The sequence below is a fragment of the Dreissena polymorpha genome, chromosome 8, assembly GCF_020536995.1.
Source record: "Dreissena polymorpha isolate Duluth1 chromosome 8, UMN_Dpol_1.0, whole genome shotgun sequence".
Taxonomy (NCBI): Eukaryota; Metazoa; Mollusca; class Bivalvia; order Myida; family Dreissenidae; genus Dreissena; species Dreissena polymorpha.
The window spans coordinates 69,685,443-69,704,670 of record NC_068362.1 but is presented as its reverse complement, the minus strand read 5'-3'; the positions used below and the strand labels follow the sequence as shown (position 1 = coordinate 69,704,670).

At 37.5% G+C, this 19,228-nt stretch overlaps 5 protein-coding genes across 6 annotated transcripts in view; 2 read left to right on the top strand and 3 right to left on the bottom strand.

Annotated features, from left to right (window-relative positions):
* LOC127841266 (zinc finger protein 26-like) overlaps window positions 1–19,228 on the bottom strand; it is a 231,740-nt gene that overhangs the window by 62,299 nt on the left and 150,213 nt on the right. The gene's annotated exons all lie outside the window — the stretch shown is intronic.
* Window positions 1–19,228, top strand: part of LOC127841267 (galactocerebrosidase-like) — a 247,916-nt gene that overhangs the window by 96,758 nt on the left and 131,930 nt on the right. The window lies entirely within an intron of this gene.
* LOC127841268 (galactocerebrosidase-like) overlaps window positions 1–19,228 on the top strand; it is a 241,069-nt gene that overhangs the window by 89,911 nt on the left and 131,930 nt on the right. The gene's annotated exons all lie outside the window — the stretch shown is intronic.
* The window catches only part of LOC127841280 (calmodulin-like), a 210,953-nt gene that overhangs the window by 134,914 nt on the left and 56,811 nt on the right, over window positions 1–19,228 (bottom strand). The gene's annotated exons all lie outside the window — the stretch shown is intronic.
* The window catches only part of LOC127841271 (uncharacterized), a 32,172-nt gene continuing 13,221 nt past the window's right edge, over window positions 278–19,228 (bottom strand). The window contains exons 9-18 of the mRNA XM_052369954.1: window positions 16,416–16,538; window positions 15,326–15,377; window positions 13,114–13,236; window positions 12,187–12,264; window positions 9,739–9,817; window positions 6,613–7,098; window positions 4,239–4,370; window positions 3,159–3,236; window positions 1,397–1,465; window positions 278–1,021 (exon numbers count right to left, since the gene is read on the bottom strand). Coding sequence (XP_052225914.1) covers window positions 899–1,021; window positions 1,397–1,465; window positions 3,159–3,236; window positions 4,239–4,370; window positions 6,613–7,098; window positions 9,739–9,817; window positions 12,187–12,264; window positions 13,114–13,236; window positions 15,326–15,377; window positions 16,416–16,538 — 1,343 coding nt within the window. The 3' untranslated portion in view covers window positions 278–898. The remainder of the gene's footprint in view (window positions 1,022–1,396; window positions 1,466–3,158; window positions 3,237–4,238; window positions 4,371–6,612; window positions 7,099–9,738; window positions 9,818–12,186; window positions 12,265–13,113; window positions 13,237–15,325; window positions 15,378–16,415; window positions 16,539–19,228) is intronic.

Sequence of the window (19,228 nt, the reverse complement as noted above, 5' to 3'; positions counted from 1 at the left end):
TCGCCAATTATCCCACATCATAAAAATCAAATTGCGAGGATAAATTTATATTTGCTATTATGAAACACTGACTCAAAGCTCAATTTCAATCGTAGAGGTCAAATGTAAAAAAGTTCATTAAACAGCTTGTTCACACTATTACTGTGTCATTCATCATGCCATTTAAATATCTTATCACAAATGTATACCATGAGAATATAATATATCCCATTAAACATCTGTATCCCAACCGAAGGTCAACGTTTCAATTTGTCAAAAAGAGACAACTGGTTAAGACTTCATCTTCACTATTTATCATGCAATCTGTAAATAATTTACCACAAATGCTCACCATTTGAAGTCAGTATGTCATCCCTTGGGGAAAAGGTCAAATCCAACTATGGTCGAAATTTAAACATGTGCATTCTGTAAAATGATTACCAGCATTATTAACCACGAGATCGAAATGCTGCTCACAGGCGTTTAGTTTAAAAATTAGTTGACCATTCATTGTACAATGGCTCTAAAGAAGAGATTGCATATTGACCTTTTATATGTTTTCACATTGAAAATAAGACATCTTTTAATCTCATTGACCCCAGGCATTTTTATAGTCTCTATTTTACTATTTTTAAGTCTCTCTTGCCCTATTTTTATTTTCAAATCATTTAACCATGATTAAGTGTCCATTTAACAAATTTTCAAGTCATCTTTTCACTATTTTCAAATCTCTATTTCACCATTTTGAAGTCTCCTTTTCACAATTTTCAAGTCATCATTTCACAATGTTCAAGTCTCCATTCACCATTTTCAAGTCTCCTTTTCACAATTTTCAAGTCCTCATTTCACCATTTTTAGTCCCCATTTCACCATTTTCAGGTCTCGATTCCACCATTTTAAAGTCCCCATTTCATCATTTTCAAGTCCCCATTTCACCATTGCCCTGTTCCATATCGTCATCTGAGTCTGACAAAGCTTGTAGGCTCTGTACTTGTGTTATCTTCATCTTCTTGGCTGGTGAACTGAACTCAAATAATCTCATCTGTAACGGTAACAACAAAGCTTAAAAACACGATAACCATCCATATGAATTCCCCTAATTATATTGTAAATTAGGAGTTAAAATTGTATTCCTTCAAGTGAAAAAAGTATTACATGAAGTTTCTTTTTCAACTGTTGAGGCTTATTCCATAAGCCTAATTTTCTAGGAAAAAAGCGCCATTTTTTTGGATCTGAGTAAAAAAGAGTGGATGTATTAAAATTTAGGTGTTAGATCAGTTTGAGCTGCATTTTTCTTAATACTCGTTCAGAAAAGATGACCCCTTAAAACAGCCTTACTATCAGGAACAAAATTTCTGACTGATGAACCTATTTCCTGTGAAGAAACGGAGCTTCCTAACAAACACTTGCTGCTCACCTGTTTGCTGCGGCCAGCTTGGATGTTCAGGTTCCATCTAGTAGTGAGTCTGGCAATCATGTCCTTCACCTGTAGCACAACACAGTCAACAAATGGTTAAAGACAAATGTTGCACAACACAATAAACAAATGGTTAGAGGCAAATGTAGAACAACACGGTCAACAAATTATTTAAGACCATGTAGACCAACATGGTCAACAAATGGCTAAGGTCAAATGTACCACAACATTGTCAACAAATGGTTATGGTCAAATGTAGCACAACACAGTTAAAAGATGGTTAAAGGCAAATGTAACACAACACGATAATCAAAATGGTTAAAGGCAAATGTAGACAAACACGGTCAACAAATGATTTAAGGCAAATGTAGACCAACACGGTCAACAAATGGCGAAAGGCAAATGTAGACAACACAGTCAACAAATGGCGAAGGTCAAATGTAGCACAACATGGTCAACAAATGGTTACAGGCAATGTTGCACAACACGATAAACAAATGGTTAAAGGCAAATGTAGACAAACATGGTCAACACAATTAATGATTTAAGGCAAAGGTAGACCAACATGGTCAACAAATGATTAAGGTCAAATGTAGAACAACATGGCCAACAAATCATGAAAATGGTCAAGTGTAGTGTAGCACAACATGGTCAATAAATGGTTAAGGTCAAATGTAGAATAACATGGTCAACAAATAATGAAATGGTTAAGGTAAAGTGTAGCACAACATGGTCAACAAATGGTTAAGGTCAAATGTAGAACAACATGGCCAACAAATGTATAAGGTCAAATGTAGCACAACACAGTCACCAAATGGTTAAGGTAAAGTGTAGCACAACGTTGTCAACAAATGGTCAAGGTCAAATGTAGAACAACATGGTCAACAAATGGTAAAGGTCAAATGTAGAACAACATGGTCAACAAATAATGAAATGAATAAGGTAAAGTGTAGCACACATGGTCAACAAATGGTTAAGGTCAACTGTAGAAAAACATGGTCAACAAATGGTTAAGGTCAAATGTAGAACAACATGGTCAACAAATGGTTAAGGTCAAATTTAGAACAACATGGTCAAAAAATCATGAAATGGTTAAGGTCAAATGTAGCACAACCTGGTCAACAAATGGTTAAGGTCAAATTTAGAGGAACATGGTCAACAAATGGTTAAGGTCAAATGTAGAACAACATGGTCAACAAATGGTTAAGGTCAAATGTAGCACAACACATACAACAAATGGCTACGGTCAAATATAGCACAACACAGACAACAAATGGTTATGGTCAAATTTAGCCCACCTGTCAATGTTGCACAACACCTGCTTAAAAAAGTTCAGTAAAAAAAATTATGTTTATATGTGATTGTAACATGTAGTCACAAGGGCAATTAATGTTCCGTGGAATTGTTTATTTGTTTACAATAATGTCGTTAATCTAACACTTTTGCGCAACAAGGTTTACAGAATGGTAAATGTTAAATTATTTATCATACCGCTACACCCATATTTGCCTGATATAACGCTTCCTGATATATTTTTCTATATCAGTTCAACAGGAAGTTGTTAAATCAGTTAAGTTTGGAGATAGTTCATATTAATCGTAATCACTTATAAAGTTATCATTTTTGTTGTTTGCTGCTCATCAGTATGAAAATGAAACCTTTAAAACTTGAATCTAGTAAGAAAGGCTTTTTATTAGATTTAACTTTGTAAGGGTCTACAAATGCATCCAAAATACGTATCTCAGTGGTAAAGGTCCCTTACCAGGGTTCTGTCTAGTATCCCAAGATCATCACTGACACGGATACATTTCAACTTCTCCATCAAGCTCTTCAATTGCTCCTGAAAGAATGACATTTACTGTCAATTAATATGCCTAGGAAAACCAATGAAATCATTTATCTGTGCTGTTAAAAAAATACCAGTACTTAAAGCATCAGAAATAAGCTCTTAGGCTTTTAATATCATTTAAATACACTCAAGAAGTAAAAATACAAGATACAGGGCCTGAAGGTCCTAAGTCGCTCAAGACATACATAAAGGATCTTATCTGATGAACGGCTAAAACAACTAGGCCTAAGCATTCTTGAGTTATCATCCGGAAACCATTTTACTGTTTTGAGTCACTGTGACCTTGACCTTTGACCTAGTGACCTGAAAATCAAAAGCGGTCATCTGCCACTCATGATCAATTTACATATGAAGTTTCATGATCCTAGGCCTAAGCATTCTTGAGTTATCAACCGGAAACCATTTTACTGTTTCAAGTCACTGTGACCTTTGACCTAGTGACCTGAAAATCGATAGGGGTCATCTGCCAGTCATGATCAATGTATCTATGAAGTTTCATGATCCTAGGCCTAAGCATTATTGAGTTATCATCTGGAAACCATTTTACTGTTTAGAGTCACTGTGACCTTGACCTTTGACATAGTGACCTGAAAATCAATAGGGGTCATCTGCCAGTCATGATCAATGTAGCTATGAAGTTTCATGATCCTAGGCCTAAGCGTTCTTGAGTTATCATCCAGAAACCATTTGGTGGACGGACCGACCACCAGACGGACGGACCGACCGCCGGACAGACGGACAGACCAACCGATGGACCGACATGTGCAAACCAATATACCCCCTCTCCTTCGAAGGGGGGTATAAAAATATCATATATTATTTATCAAAACCCCTTCACGGGATGACGTTTTGCCCCACACAGAGAGTTAACAAGGCTTAACTATAGCCATACATGAAAAATTGCCAAGAGTTCTAAAAGGTTTCACTAGAGCAATATTAGGAAAAAGCCTTTATTTGGGTTATAAAACTACATCATGTACTAAATATACAAACCTGTTCATGGGGTGACAGTGATATATTTGGCCCCACACACTTGCCCAGTATCAAAATCACACTGGACAACAAGTAAGGGTCAGTCTTCAACAGGTCATCTATGTAGTCAATGAATGGAATGAGGTCTTGAATCTGAAATCCATTCAGAAGTTATTATAATAGTTATTTCCATGGTTACATCATAGGATTTAACAAAACAATGGTGAAGAGGGGTATATAGTTACCCCACTTGTTTCAAAATCAATACATTTTTAGTTGTGGCGACCTTGACCTTGGAGATATTGACGCGACACACTGTCCAATGATGGTGAACAAATGTGCCAAATGATTTTAAAATCTTACAATGAATGACATAGTTATGGCCGGGACAAGCTCATTTATGGCCATTTTGACCTTTGAACTCAAAGTGTGACCTTCACCTTGGAGATATCGACGTCATTATTTCGCGCGACACACCTTCTAATGATGGTGAACAAATGTGCCAAATGATTTTAATATCTAACAATGAACGACAAAGTTATGGCCCGGACAAGCTTGTTCCGCCAGCCCGCCCGCCAACCCGCCCGCCGGCCGACATTCGCCAATCTAATAACCAGTTGTTTCCTTCGGAAAACCTGGTTTAAAATAGATGAGCTAAAAATTGCATATTAAAGCGTGAACTTTTGAACTAAGCCAAATTATTGCAACAAATGTTCTCAAAAAGTTTCATGCAAGTTTGGCAATAAATGTGCCAATGTGGTCTCTTGAGAGTTCATAAGCTTTTCTTTAATTTGACCTTGTGACCTAGCCTTTGATCGCTTTGTACAAAGTTTTGTACTTAAGGTAGCGTACCCCTTATGATTTCCCCCGATTTCTTCGAAGGTTGAAGAGCCTAATATTAGGTTCTGTAGTCTAGTGGTTAAGGCGATAGACTAGAAATCTTTTGGGATATTCCCGCGCAGGTTCGAATCCTGCCGACAACGTATACTTTTTGTGACGCGTTTTATTTCTTTTCTAACATAATTTGATTTAATATGGCATATAAGCTATGTTTATTGTTAAATATGTTGCAATTTTTATGCACATTCTTTAATTATTAAAATTAAAACGTTATGGCTAAATTGGGTGATTTACTGCTGAAAATACGAACCATGCATGTTGCATTATATTTTTATTTCAAAAGTAAACGGTAAATCTGTCTATTACTTGGCATTTTTGCTGTATATAGTGTATCTATAAAAACTAAATTCAAAATATTACTAAAATGATACTATTTTGAATTTTATGACAATTTGTTTTTAACCAACCCAATTTCTACGTGGCCTGAAACCACTTACATTTCATTGCGCTCTTTCAAAGAAAACAAGTTATAAAAAATAAATGGCTGTAAAAGAAAACTTTTTTCATCTTGTTTAAACTTTAAACACCTTTTCTGCATCTGTACACACCAACTGCATGCCTATATTTGGAAATCTGGATGAATTATAGAACTTTCATATACCCCAGGGGTGCACATAAACTTGACAAAAGCCGAGTGTGGGGGTGGTTTTGAAAAAATCAGTATATCTTTTTAAAAAGCATGAAAAACCTACCTAACAATATGCATGTAGTTCAGTGAAATGATGCTGATGAAGAAATTAATAGATTAGATCATATTTGGATTGGTGCCCATTACGGGTGCGCTACCTTAATCCAGATATCATTTGGACAAATGTTCTGACCAAGTTTTATGAAGGTTGGGCAATAGTGTGACCTCATGAATGTCAACAAGCTTTCTATTTCTATCATTTGACCTAGTGACCTAGATTTTAACCAAATGCACTGAAAAAGTTGCAATAAGAATGGGCAATAAATGAGACCACTAGAATCTTCTTAAAGGTTCACTGCAGCCATATAAGGAAAACTGCCCCACCCTCTGACAGCCATGTTTTTTTTAACGGACTTAACCATTTCTGAACTGGGCCGGAATATCACTGGGACTGACCAAGTTTCATAAAGATTTGGCAATAAATGTTACCTTTTGAGAGTTCATAAGGTTTAATAATAGCCATATAAGGAAAACTTCCACTCCCAACGGGTACCATATTTTTCAAGGGCTGAAACATTTTCTTACTCAGCCGAGATATCATTGGGACAAATTTTCTGAACAAGTTTCATAAAGATTGGGCAATACTTTTGCTTGCTTTAATTTGATCTATAGACCTAGTTTTTTATTTCATGTGACCCACACTGCCTAGATATAATTGAGAAAGATGTTCTGAGCAAATTTAAAGAAGATTGGCCAATAAAAGTGGCTTTTATAGTGTTCACAAGGCAAATGCTTAATATAGACTATGCATGAAGGACAAAAGGGGATCATAAAAGCTTACCATTAGTCAATTGCATGACCTCTCACCTCTAGATTGCTCAGCTCTTCATCAGTAACCGTCTGTGAGGTTCCCAGGATGCTATGCAGCATGACATACCCCATGCCCCGATGCAGGTAGAAACCCCGCTCTGTTGGCAGTATAACGTCCACTATGTGAGCCATGTTGTGGGCGTTAGTGCGTGCCCTGTCTTGTGCCTCTAAGTGTTCCTGCTCGTTTGTGTGTGCCCTGTTTTGTGCCTCTAAGTGTTCCTGCTCATTAGTGCGTGCCCTGTCTTTTGCCTCGAATTCTTCCTGCTCATTAGTGCGTGCCCTGTCTTGTGCCCCCAATTGTTCCTGCTTGTTAATGCCTGCCCTGTCTTGTGCCTCTAAGCGTTTCTGCTCGTTAATGCCTGCCCTGTCTTGTGCCTCCAATTGTTCCTGCTCGTTAGTGCTTGCCCTGTCTTGTGCCTTCAAATGTTGCTTCTCCTGCGCCACTGTGGACATTGTGCCCAACATTCTGCTCAAATACAATCTCTGAAATATGAAAATCAGCATGCAGTCTGAAAGACACTTTATGCCCTACAAAGAAGTGTATTTTAAAGCTATGGATTTGCTTTTTAAAATCCTAATTTGACTTCAAAGTTCAATTTTAATTTCCTTTAAAGAGAAATACTATGAAAACCAAAACTATATTTTCGGACACTGGTTTGAGTGGACTCATGTGGGTCCTCTTCACAATCAAATGTCTAAAGAACATTAAGTTAAAGTCCTTATATCTAACAATATGAAAAATAATAACACAAATTTAAGTTCGAACAAAACTACCAGATTTTATAATTCCACAAGATATCATTAGTCAGCAGCAAGCGTAGGGCTACACATTAACATTAATATGCAGATGGCATTAAAACAAGGTCATCCCATTCCCACTAAGAACAAAAGTGTAAATGGCTATATGCAACCAGAATAAAACCAAAACAGCCTGTGTGTAAAGTTGTCTAGAATGGCAGTGGCACACTGCTGTATGGTACATACCTGCTGTCTCCAGTCAACCACAGTGTAGTGGTCTAGAATGGCAGTGGCACACTGCTGTATGGTACATACCTGCTGTCTCCAGTCAATCTCAGTGTAGTGGTCTAGAATGACAGTGGAACACTGCTGTATGGTACATACCTGCTGTCTCCAGTCAACATCAGTGTAGTGGTCTAGAATGGCTGTGACACACTGCTGTATGGTACATACCTGCTGTCTCCAGTCAACCACAGTGTAGTGGTCTAGAATGGCAGTGACACACTGCTGTATGGTACATACCTGCTGTCTCCAGTCAACCTCAGTGTAGTGGTCTAGAATGGCAGTGACACACTGATGTATGGTACATACCTGCTGTCTCCAGTCAATCTCAGTGTAGTGGTATAGAATGGCAGTGACACACTGCTGTATGGCACATACCTGCTGTCTCCAGTCAATCTCAGTGTAGTGGTCTAGAATGGCAGTGACACACTGCTGTATGGTACATACCTGCTGTCTCCAGTCAACCTCAGTGTAGTGGTCTAGAATGGCAGTGACACACTGCTGTATGGTACATACCTGCTGTCTCCAGTCAATCTCAGTGTAGTGGTCTAGAATGACAGTGGAACACTGCTGTATGGTACATACCTGCTGTCTCCAGTCAACCACAGTGTAGTGGTCTAGAATGGCAGTGACACACTGATGTATGGTACATACCTGCTGTCTCCAGTCAATCTCAGTGTAGTGGTCTAGAATGGCAGTGGCACACTGCTGTATGGTACATACCTGCTGTCTCCAGTCAATCTCAGTGTAGTGGTCTAGAATGACAGTGGAACACTGCTGTATGGTACATACCTGCTGTCTCCAGTCAACATCAGTGTAGTGGTCTAGAATGGCTGTGACACACTGCTGTATGGTACATACCTGCTGTCTCCAGTCAATCTCAGTGTAGTGGTCTAGAATGACAGTGGAACACTGCTGTATGGTACATACCTGCTGTCTCCAGTCAACATCAGTGTAGTGGTCTAGAATGGCTGTGACACACTGCTGTATGGTACATACCTGCTGTCTCCAGTCAACCACAGTGTAGTGGTCTAGAATGGCAGTGACACACTGCTGTATGGTACATACCTGCTGTCTCCAGTCAACCTCAGTGTAGTGGTCTAGAATGGCAGTGACACACTGATGTATGGTACATACCTGCTGTCTCCAGTCAACCTCAGTGTAGTGGTCTAGAATGACAGTGACACACTGCTGTATGGTACATACCTGCTGTCTCCAGTCAACCACAGTGTAGTGGTCTAGAATGGCAGTGACACACTGCTGTATGGTACATACCTGCTGTCTCCAGTCAACCTCAGTGTAGTGGTATAGAATGGCAGTGACACACTGATGTATGGTACATACCTGCTGTCTCCAGTCAATCTCAGTGTAGTGGTCTAGAATGGCAGTGACACACTGCTGTATGGCACATACCTGCTGTCTCCAGTCAATCTCAGTGTAGTGGTCTAGAATGGCAGTGACACACTGCTGTATGGTACATACCTGCTGTCTCCAGTCAACCTCAGTGTAGTGGTCTAGAATGGCAGTGACACACTGCTGTATGGTACATACCTGCTGTCTCCAATCAACCTCAGTGTAGTGGTCTAGAATGACAGTGGAACACTGCTGTATGGTACATACCTGCTGTCTCCAGTCAACATCAGTGTAGTGGTCTAGAATGGCTGTGACACACTGCTGTATGGTACATACCTGCTGTCTCCAGTCAACCACAGTGTAGTGGTCTAGAATGGCAGTGACACACTGCTGTATGGTACATACCTGCTGTCTCCAGTCAACCTCAGTGTAGTGGTCTAGAATGGCAGTGACACACTGATGTATGGTACATACCTGCTGTCTCCAGTCAACCTCAGTGTAGTGGTATAGAATGGCAGTGACACACTGATGTATGGTACATACCTGCTGTCTCCAGTCAATCTCAGTGTAGTGGTCTAGAATGGCAGTGACACACTGCTGTATGGTACATACCTGCTGTCTCCAGTCAACCACAGTGTAGTGGTCTAGAATGGCAGTGACACACTGCTGTATGGCACATACCTGCTGTCTCCAGTCAATCTCAGTGTAGTGGTCTAGAATGGCAGTGGCACACTGCTGTATGGTACATACCTGCTGTCTCCAGTCAACCTCGGTGTAGTGGTCTAGAATGGCCGTGACACACTGCTGTATGGTACATAACAGGGCCATGCTGAAAGGAACAAGAGATGTGTTCGTCTGAAACACAATGCCCCCTCCTGCGCCGCTTTGATTGATTTATTTATTTTTTATCATTTGGCAGGTACAGATAATTATCTCCCTTTAAAGCTTATTACTTTCCTTGGATTTGTATGTTTTGACTTTTGACCTTGAAAGATGACCTTTACCTTGACCTTTCGCCACTTTAAATGTGCAGCTCCATGATATACACATGTATGCCAAATATCAAGTTTCTATCTTCAATTTTGCAAAAATAAACCAAAATTAAAGTTTTGAGACAGACAGACAGACGGACGAACGGACGGACAGACAGACAGAGGGACGTCCGTCTGTCTGTCTCAAAACTTTAATTTTGACGGACGGACAGACAGACAGACAGACAGGCCAAAAACAATATGCCCCGATCATTCGATCCGGGGGCATAAAAAAGCAAGTCTAGAACTTTATAAACTAGAACTTGTCACTGTAGTGAACAAGGAAAAGATGGTGTGTTCAATAAATGCAAATGCTCATGGTGAAATAGTTGTTAGTTTTTATTTATTTTTACCATTTGAATAAAGTAATTACAGATAATTTTTGGATACTCTTTTTAATCAAATCTTTTGAGGTACTCAATTTTTTTAACATCCAGATTTTCTTTCAAATTTAGTACTCTTAATTTTTGGAAAGTTGCATGTTTTCAGAATTCAACATATTTTGATGATCCTTTTTCACATCACACATGTGTTATACAACCTAACTACGTTCATATGAACTGGCAGATGAATGCAATTAAGTTATCAATGGACTGTTACAATAGGATTATTTTGGTTAATATGGATGTAAACCGGTAAAAGACAATCAACACAATATTTCAACCAATAGTTTATGAAGTTATAGTAGTAAGGATACAAAATACGTTCTACTTTATACATTTGCAGCTTTTGGCTTGTACCAAATTTTAAGCAACAACAGTGAATCACTACCAAACATGCTCATCTACTTTCTCATGAAATGTGTTTTGTTCAAGAATGTCAATTCTCAATTGAAATATCTACAAAAATAAGATTCTGCTGAAGTGTAAAAATATGATGACGGATCCAATTATATTGTGCCATATTTTAAAGTGCATAAGACAACGAAATTGCAATAAGCACAATTTATTTGAGAGCAAATTAAAGATTGATACTACTATGTATCAAATGCTAATAATTGCACTCTGCTGTTAAAGCATAGCCTTATATCTTTCTGTAAAACAACATCAAACACAATGAAATGCTTTCAAATGCAGGGCAGATATATCCGTTAAAAATTAATAGTAAACGTTGTAGTATTTACAAGCACAGGCTTTCATAGGGGACAATATACAAGGGAATGTAGTGTTTTTCTAAATTTTTGGACACTGTATTTGTGATTATTCTGGAAAATCTGCATATTCAAGAATGAAATTGTTTCATTACATGTATTTGTAAGAGTTCAAAAAAAAGATTATTTATGGTAAGTCTTAGGCGAGGTCAACTGACCTTTCAAGTAACTGTAAACATGTATATACAGGAGAGGCTACTTTATCACCACAATAATTCATCATGGTACCAGAAACCAAACTTCCATAAAGTTTAAAGTAAGGACATAGCAATTGAACATTGAAATGAATATGGTTTGTACCTTGAGGCTTTCAACCATCTTTATACCGCCCCATTGGTGCAAAAAGGTACATTAAGGGGGCGATATACAAATAACAACATGATATTGTTTAAACCTATTTAATTTAGCTAGATTGCATAGAAAGCCTCAGGCTAATTTGAAACGCTCTTGAGTCCGTTCTGTGACTAGAACCAGTACTTGGTGTCTATGGGGGATATCTAAAGAACACTCCCACAGTGGGGATCGAACTGTGATCTCCCAATCGCTAGGTGGACACCATATCCGCTACACCACTGCGACCTGATATTGTTTACACACTGGGCCATTAATTGCCCCTGTCTCTATTATGCTGATATTTTGGGGGGAAAAAATGTACTTGGTAAGACACTACTTTTTGTGGACACAACCATGAAATCCAAAGTTAAACAAACGTTAACATCTTACGCATCATTTCAGACATTACAACACAATCCACAAATTTAATATCCAACATTTTGCCAGATTTAAAACATCAAGACATTTTATGGCAACAAAATTAGTTTTATCCACAGTATATATTCAATTTGTACTAAGCATGTTCTAGCATAAACATAATAAAAAGCATTTTTTACTAACAAAATAGTTTCAGTGAAGTAAACATTATTTTCTTTCATAAGCATTGGACCTAGTTTAGCACATATAACATAGCTTTTAGTGGACTGGATCTTTAACATTGATCATTACATAATGTATACTTACTTGTCCAGTCGTACATCAAGGGAAATCAAACACACTGCATGCAGTAAGACATTGAGTTCCATCCCACAGTAGCTGTTCCTGTAAATAATTTTAAGTCATTTGAAAGATAAAAAATTATATGTATGAGCAACCATTATTAATAAATTTGTTTACTCAGGGACAATATTTATAGTGATTTTTTGCAGTAAAGACCTCAACAAAATTATCTTCATCTCTATAATTTATCTTTAAACTATAAATGTCCCACAAAATGTTTTTTCAGTAGATATTAATCTAGTCCACTCGCCATACACCACAGACTACTTGTTAGCTGGGATACAGGGGAATATGCAAGGTACAGGAGTCGCCCCATTCCAGAGACTGCAACCTTGGGTCTTTTTGTGCCCAAGGTGAAGCACCTTATTATTAGTACACTGCATCTCTGTTAGACATTTCATGGGGAAGACAATTTTGGTGGTTCAGGGTTTAGAGGTGAATCAAACCTCTTACTCCTTCAGTACTGGTAGTTGTGTGTCACCACTAGACCAATGATCAACTTGTTCATGCGCCATGACTCAAGTACAACTGTATTTACTTCACTAAATACAGAACAATTAAAAAAATAAAATTGTGTGACATTGATTTTCATTGATTTGTTGGTTGACTAATGCCTTATGACTCAAGTACATAAAAGGCTTTATGGTAGTAAGTAGCTGTGTTACAATGTGCACCTTATTTGTTAACAGATATACCAGCGTCAACTGTTTTGTTTGTGTTATTATTATACCTCTCTTCCTTTCTCCATTGTTTAATCTCAAGTAACCCTGTAAAAGGCTCAAAGCCTTGACATCAATATCCTTGGGGTAAAATATTCACAATTCCCCTTAACTTTCAATGGTCATTATATGATGAAGTCAGACAAAAAACACACACAAAACAACCACTTACTCGCTAGAAGTCAGCGCTTCTGTTAACACCTGAAGAACCGCCTCTAAATTTTCTAAACTGAATCCATTGGAAGGACTGTCCTTAGACTTTGGTTTATAATTTGGCTGAACCAAACACTTGCTCCTACAACAAAAAAGCAAAATGAGTCAGTCTAAGAAATAGCTATACCCCCCCTCACCCACCAAGATTTTTTTTACCTTGAAAATGTGACAAAGATTTTTAGCCATAATTACTTAAGCAGACGACAAGTGGAATGGGACAAAGGGAATAGGAGATGTTGACAGGACTCGAAAATAGAGGTTCAAACATTGGTCATTGAAGTATTAACTAGACCTTGAGTCATGCCTTCTGCATATTGTCTCAATGATGTAAACATTTAAGCCAAGTTTAATGAAAGCTCTTTACAGGGCATATGAGAGACGACATGAAAATGGAGGCTGATACCTTTGACCTTCAAATACACCACTGACTCATGACCTCTGCATGATGTCTCAATGCCTGCAATGCTTGCAACAAGAACAAGATGTGTTTGTGAAACACAATGTCCCCCTATATGAGTTTGACCTTGTAGGATGACCTTGACCTTGTGAAGGATGACCTTGACCTTGACCTTTCACCACTCAAAATGTGCAGCTCCATGAGATACACATGCATGCCAAATATCAAGTTGCTATCTTCAATATTGCAAAAGTATTCATAAAATAAGCGATTTGGGCCACATATATTTGACCTCTGACCTTGAAGGATGACCTTGACCTTGACCTTTCAACACTCAAAATGTGCAGCTCCATGAGATGCACATGCATGCCAAACATCAAGTTGCTATCTTCAATATTGTAAAAGTATTTATAAAATAAGCGATTTGGGCCACATATATTTGACCTCTGACCTTGAAGGATGACCTTGACCTTGACCTTTCACAACTCAAAATGTGCAGCTCTATAAGATACACATGCATGCCAAATATCAAGTTGCTATCTTCAATATTGCAAAAGTATTCATAAAATGAGCGATTTTGACCCATATATTTGACCTTTGACCTTGAAGGATGACCTTGACCTTTCACCACTCAAAATGTGCAGCTCCATGAGATACATATGCATGCCAAATATCAAGTTCCTATCTTCAATATTGCAAAAGTTATTGCAAATGTTAAAGTTGGCGCAAACCAACCAACCAACCAACCAACCAACCAACAGACCAACAGACCAACCAACAGACAGGGCAAAAAAAATATGTCCCCCACTACTATAGTGGGGGACATAAAAATGGAGAATCAAACTTTGACCGTTAGTTATGACCTTGACCTTGACCTGCCATGACTAACTCATGTTTTCTGCATATTGCTCAATGACCTAACCATTGTTAGCCAGTTTTAAGGAAAATTCTATGAAGGATGTAGGAGCTATGAAGTTGAACCAAAAAAGAAGGCTCAAACCTTTGACCTTGTGGTATAACCTTGACCTTGAGGGATTTTTTTTCAACATATTATCTCAATGTACACAGGAAATTATCATGAAAATCCGTTTACAGGTACATGTATTGAAGATATGGCGTGACATGAAAGTGTTACAGACAATTTGCATAATGGAGTAACTCCCCTTCTGCATTGCCACTGGGTAATTAAACTACTAGTTATACCCTAGTTATACAACAAAAATTGCAACAAACAAAACTAACACAGTGCTTTTTTTGTCAGCTATTATCACGGGAATACAACACAGGAATGTTCACAACTCTGAAGATGAAAATAATGTCTTCACACCTACACTTTGTGGTAATAAGATATTTGCAGTTTCAACTGAATTGCTTGAGAAATGTGGAAGAAGTTAACTCAACAAAAGTATAGCATATCATGCAGACAAACCAGACAAACAACAAACGCAATCCATTATAAACCAGCTCACACTTTGTTAACAGGGGTTAAATAATCATTAAAGCACATTTTCAATCTAAATAGTGCTTTCACTTGTTTCACATCTTAAATATATTAATAGTTATAAAGTCTGAAAGCTTAATAATTTTTAGTTATAAATGTGTCTTGTTCCCTGCCATAAGAATGACTTAGATATCTTTATTGAAAAGCAAAATAATAAATGCTTTGAAAAATCATGTGTTGTCTGGTATTGTTATTTTTGCCCATTTTAATGAGATGAACAAGGCACCAAAATTTAGATACTACTTAGGCACAATTCTGAGTAGACTTGTATACCTGTCAGAAAAATGATTTTCATTTTTCCCTAAAAGTTCTTCCTCAGTTGCACCTGAAAAAAAAAATATTTAAAACATTTAGAAGCCAGCTCCTTGTTAACCCATTTATGCCTAGTGGACTCTCCCATCCTTCTAAATTGGATCAACTAATTTCCAAAATTAGGGATGTCTAGTATATTTATTTCTATATTAAGAATATTTCTTACAGTAAATCCTTTAAGCAAACAGCGCAGACCCAGAAGAGACGCGGCATCATGGTGTTTGCCAAGGCCTTTTTTCTAGACGCTAGGCATAAATGGGTTAAATTCAGAATTAATAAACTTTAAGCCCATCATCACACATGCTTTGATTTAACCCCACAAAATATGCAGTGAGTTGAGTTTTCACAGTTGAAAGAGACCCCACTTCACAGATAAGTGACATCATTTTATTTTTTTTAATGATGCAATTTTGTTATTGTTGTTGTTGTTTTCTCCAGCCATTTTTTTTGCTGATATAAATAATAAATGGATAGCGCTCTGTAAAAAGGGAGAAAACTGGGCATAATGCATGTGCATCAAGTGTTGTCCCGGACTAGCCTGTGCAGTCAGCACAAGCTTATCAGGGACGACACTTTCTGTTTTAATGTTTTTTTGGGGCATGTCTCTTTTAAGCAAAAATCAAGTTTAGACAAAAAGTGTTTCCCTGATTAGCCTGCGCAGAATGTACAGGCTATTCTAGGATGACACTTCACACACATCAGCCATTAAATACTTTAAATTGGACTTAATGCATGTGCATTAAGTGTATTCCCTGATTAGCAGGTGCTTATATTGGACGACATTTTTAGCTTTTATGTCGAGCAATGTCAACAGAGGCAATAAGTGTAAACTTTCCATAATTAACCAAAATGCTGCATATATCCACAGGGCCCATAAGTGTGGACTTACCATAATTAACCAAAATGCTGCATATATCCAGAGGGCCCATACATGTGGACTTACCATAATAAACCAAAATGCTGCATATATCAAAAGGGCCCATACATGTGGACTTACCATAATTAACCAAAATGCTGCATATATCCACAAAGCCCATAAGTGTGGACTTACCATAATTAACCAAAATGCTGCATATGTCAGATACCGCAGGGCGCCATCCTGGATCCCTGTGTATGATCTCTATTACTTTGTGCAAGAGATCTGGGAGGCTTTCCTGGTCTTCATACACAGACACTGCAACACACAGGGGGATCAGTATGAACATAAAAGAGCCGCAATTTGTTTAAAAGGGGGTTTTATGCATGTGCTTGAACTGTTGCTTCAGATTAGCCTATGAAGTCCTCACAGGCTATTTAGAGATGACAATATTCCCTTCACAGGATTTTTGCGAAGAAGAGACTTCTGTAACGCTCAAAATCAACAAAAATTTTGTTAAGTATTTCGTAAAATAAAGTTATACAATTAAAAATCAGTGTTCCTTATGGCAATTGCCAAAATTTTAATGCCAGATGTGGTCTGGTAAAATAGATGTTTGTAGATACAAAATGCTCGTTTTTATTATTGTTTTGCATATTTAATTCCATTGTAATTTCCCACAACGATATCTAGTCATACGTCACATGAACACTAACATGGTACCATTTTTGTGTTTGTGTGTCATATGAATAGAGATATATTCGCGGGAAATTAAAATTGAATTAATTATGTCACAAATAAATAAAAACAAGCATTTTGTATCTACACAAATCTATATAATCATACTACATCTAGCGTTGAAATTGTGGCTATTGCTATATGGAACACTGATTGTTTGGGTATTAACTTTATTTTACGAAATATTTACGAAATTTTCGTTGATTTTGAGCGTTATAGAGGCTTTGAACAAAAATATCATTTAAGCAGATAAATACTCATCATCAGACTGCACAGGCTAATCTTGGACAACACTTTGTGCAAATGCATTTAACCCTGTTTTCTCAGAGCGCCACTCAAATAGATCAGCATTTAAATATATGTTAAATTTACAGAACAGAACAATGCTTTATTTAGTTTTACAGGTCATATATAGAGAATAACAGGTTGCTGCCTGATCATTTTGTAATATATCAGGCAAGGCTTAGAATAATATAATGGCAAGGCTTTCCGACCTCAGATTATTGATGAAAGGCCTCCTGTTATTACAGCTAACATATCAACAGAATGTATATACTCTGCCCTTTGTTTTTCATTCATGAGTGACACTTGAAATTCACATTGTCACAAGTCATGGAAAGTTTTTTAAATGGCAATCAAAATTCAAATGCAAACGCTTGGCCAGATGATTACAAGTACCTAATGAGAACACTATTGGCAATATGTAAAGCTTTGAATGTGTTTAGCAGAAAAGTTAAATTGATATGGACTAAATACATATTTGTTAGTGTGCGCCTTAATTGCTAAATAGAACACAATATTTTCACATCGTCAACATGTTCCAATTTTTAGGGCCAAGCTCTGTCAAACAAATGATCTGAGGCTTTCACAGTTTTTAACAACAGGTCTAGAGACATTTTAATAAAATAAATATTTGCAAGTCAATTATTAAAGGAATTACTGATAAAGCTACCATCAAGGAATGATCAGATATCTGATCACGGGAGCAGTGGAGGAGAGTAATGGTTGACAGCTTAAAAGCATCATGTTAATTATTAAAGAATTTAATCAATTTTAACTAGAGCACACTTATTATTGGCGGGTTTCCAGGCATTTCAACTTTTACCACATACAGAATGCAATTATGGCCTGAATATTGAATGTTCATTCAATTAGTATGCCATTTGAAATACTCATTTTAAATATTGCTTCACGTCAACAATAATTTTAGGATTTATTTTGCATATAATTAAGGTGGAAAGAATTTTATAAAACATTCATAACTTACTGTTCATAACAAATACAGATAGTAAATTGCCATGGGTAGTTTTTAACAATCTTTAAAGAAAGACCAATCTTCTGACTAAATTTCATGAAGATTGGAAAATAAATGTGGCCTCTAGAGTGTTCACAAGGTTTTACTATAGCCATAACAGGAAAAATGCCCCGCCCCTTGGCAGCCATGTTTTTCAAGCAAACGTAACCATTTTCGAACTAATCCAAGATATTATTGAGACCAATCTTCTGACCAAATTTGAAGATTAGACAATAAATGTGGCCTCTAGAGTGTTAACAAGGTTTTACTTAAGCCATATAAGGAAAACTGCTCCGCCCCCTGGCGGCCATGTTTTTTCACCGATCTGGACCATTTTCTAACTTGTCTGAGATATCAATGAAACCAATGTTTTGACCAAGTTTCATGATGATTGGGCAAAAATTGTGACTTCTAGAGTGTTCACAAGGTTTCTCTATAGCCATATAAGGAATACTGCCCCACCCCCTGGCGGCCATGTTTTTCAACGGACCGGAACCATTTTTAAACTCAACCAACATATCATTTAGACAAACATTTTGACAAAAATAAATGAAAACTGGGCATCAAATGTGACTTCTACAGTGTTCACAAGGTTTTTCTATTTTTTGATCTAGTGACCTAGTTTTTGACCCAGCATGACCCAGTTTCGAACTCAGTCGAGGTATCAATGCGACAAATATTTTGACCAAGTTTCATGAAGATCTGACAACAAATGTGGCCTCTAGAGTGTTCACAAGGCAAATGTTGACGATGCACGACACATGACACACGACGGACAAAAGGCCATCACAAAAGCTCACCATGAGCACGCTGTGCTCAGGTGAGCTAAAAACGCACTAAGTGACCCCGTGACCTAGTTTTTGACCCGGCATGACCCATATTCGAACTTGACCTGGGCATCATCTTGATACAACATCTAACCAAGTTTGGTGAAGATCGGAAAACAACTTGAATTAGAGAGCGGACAATTAATACG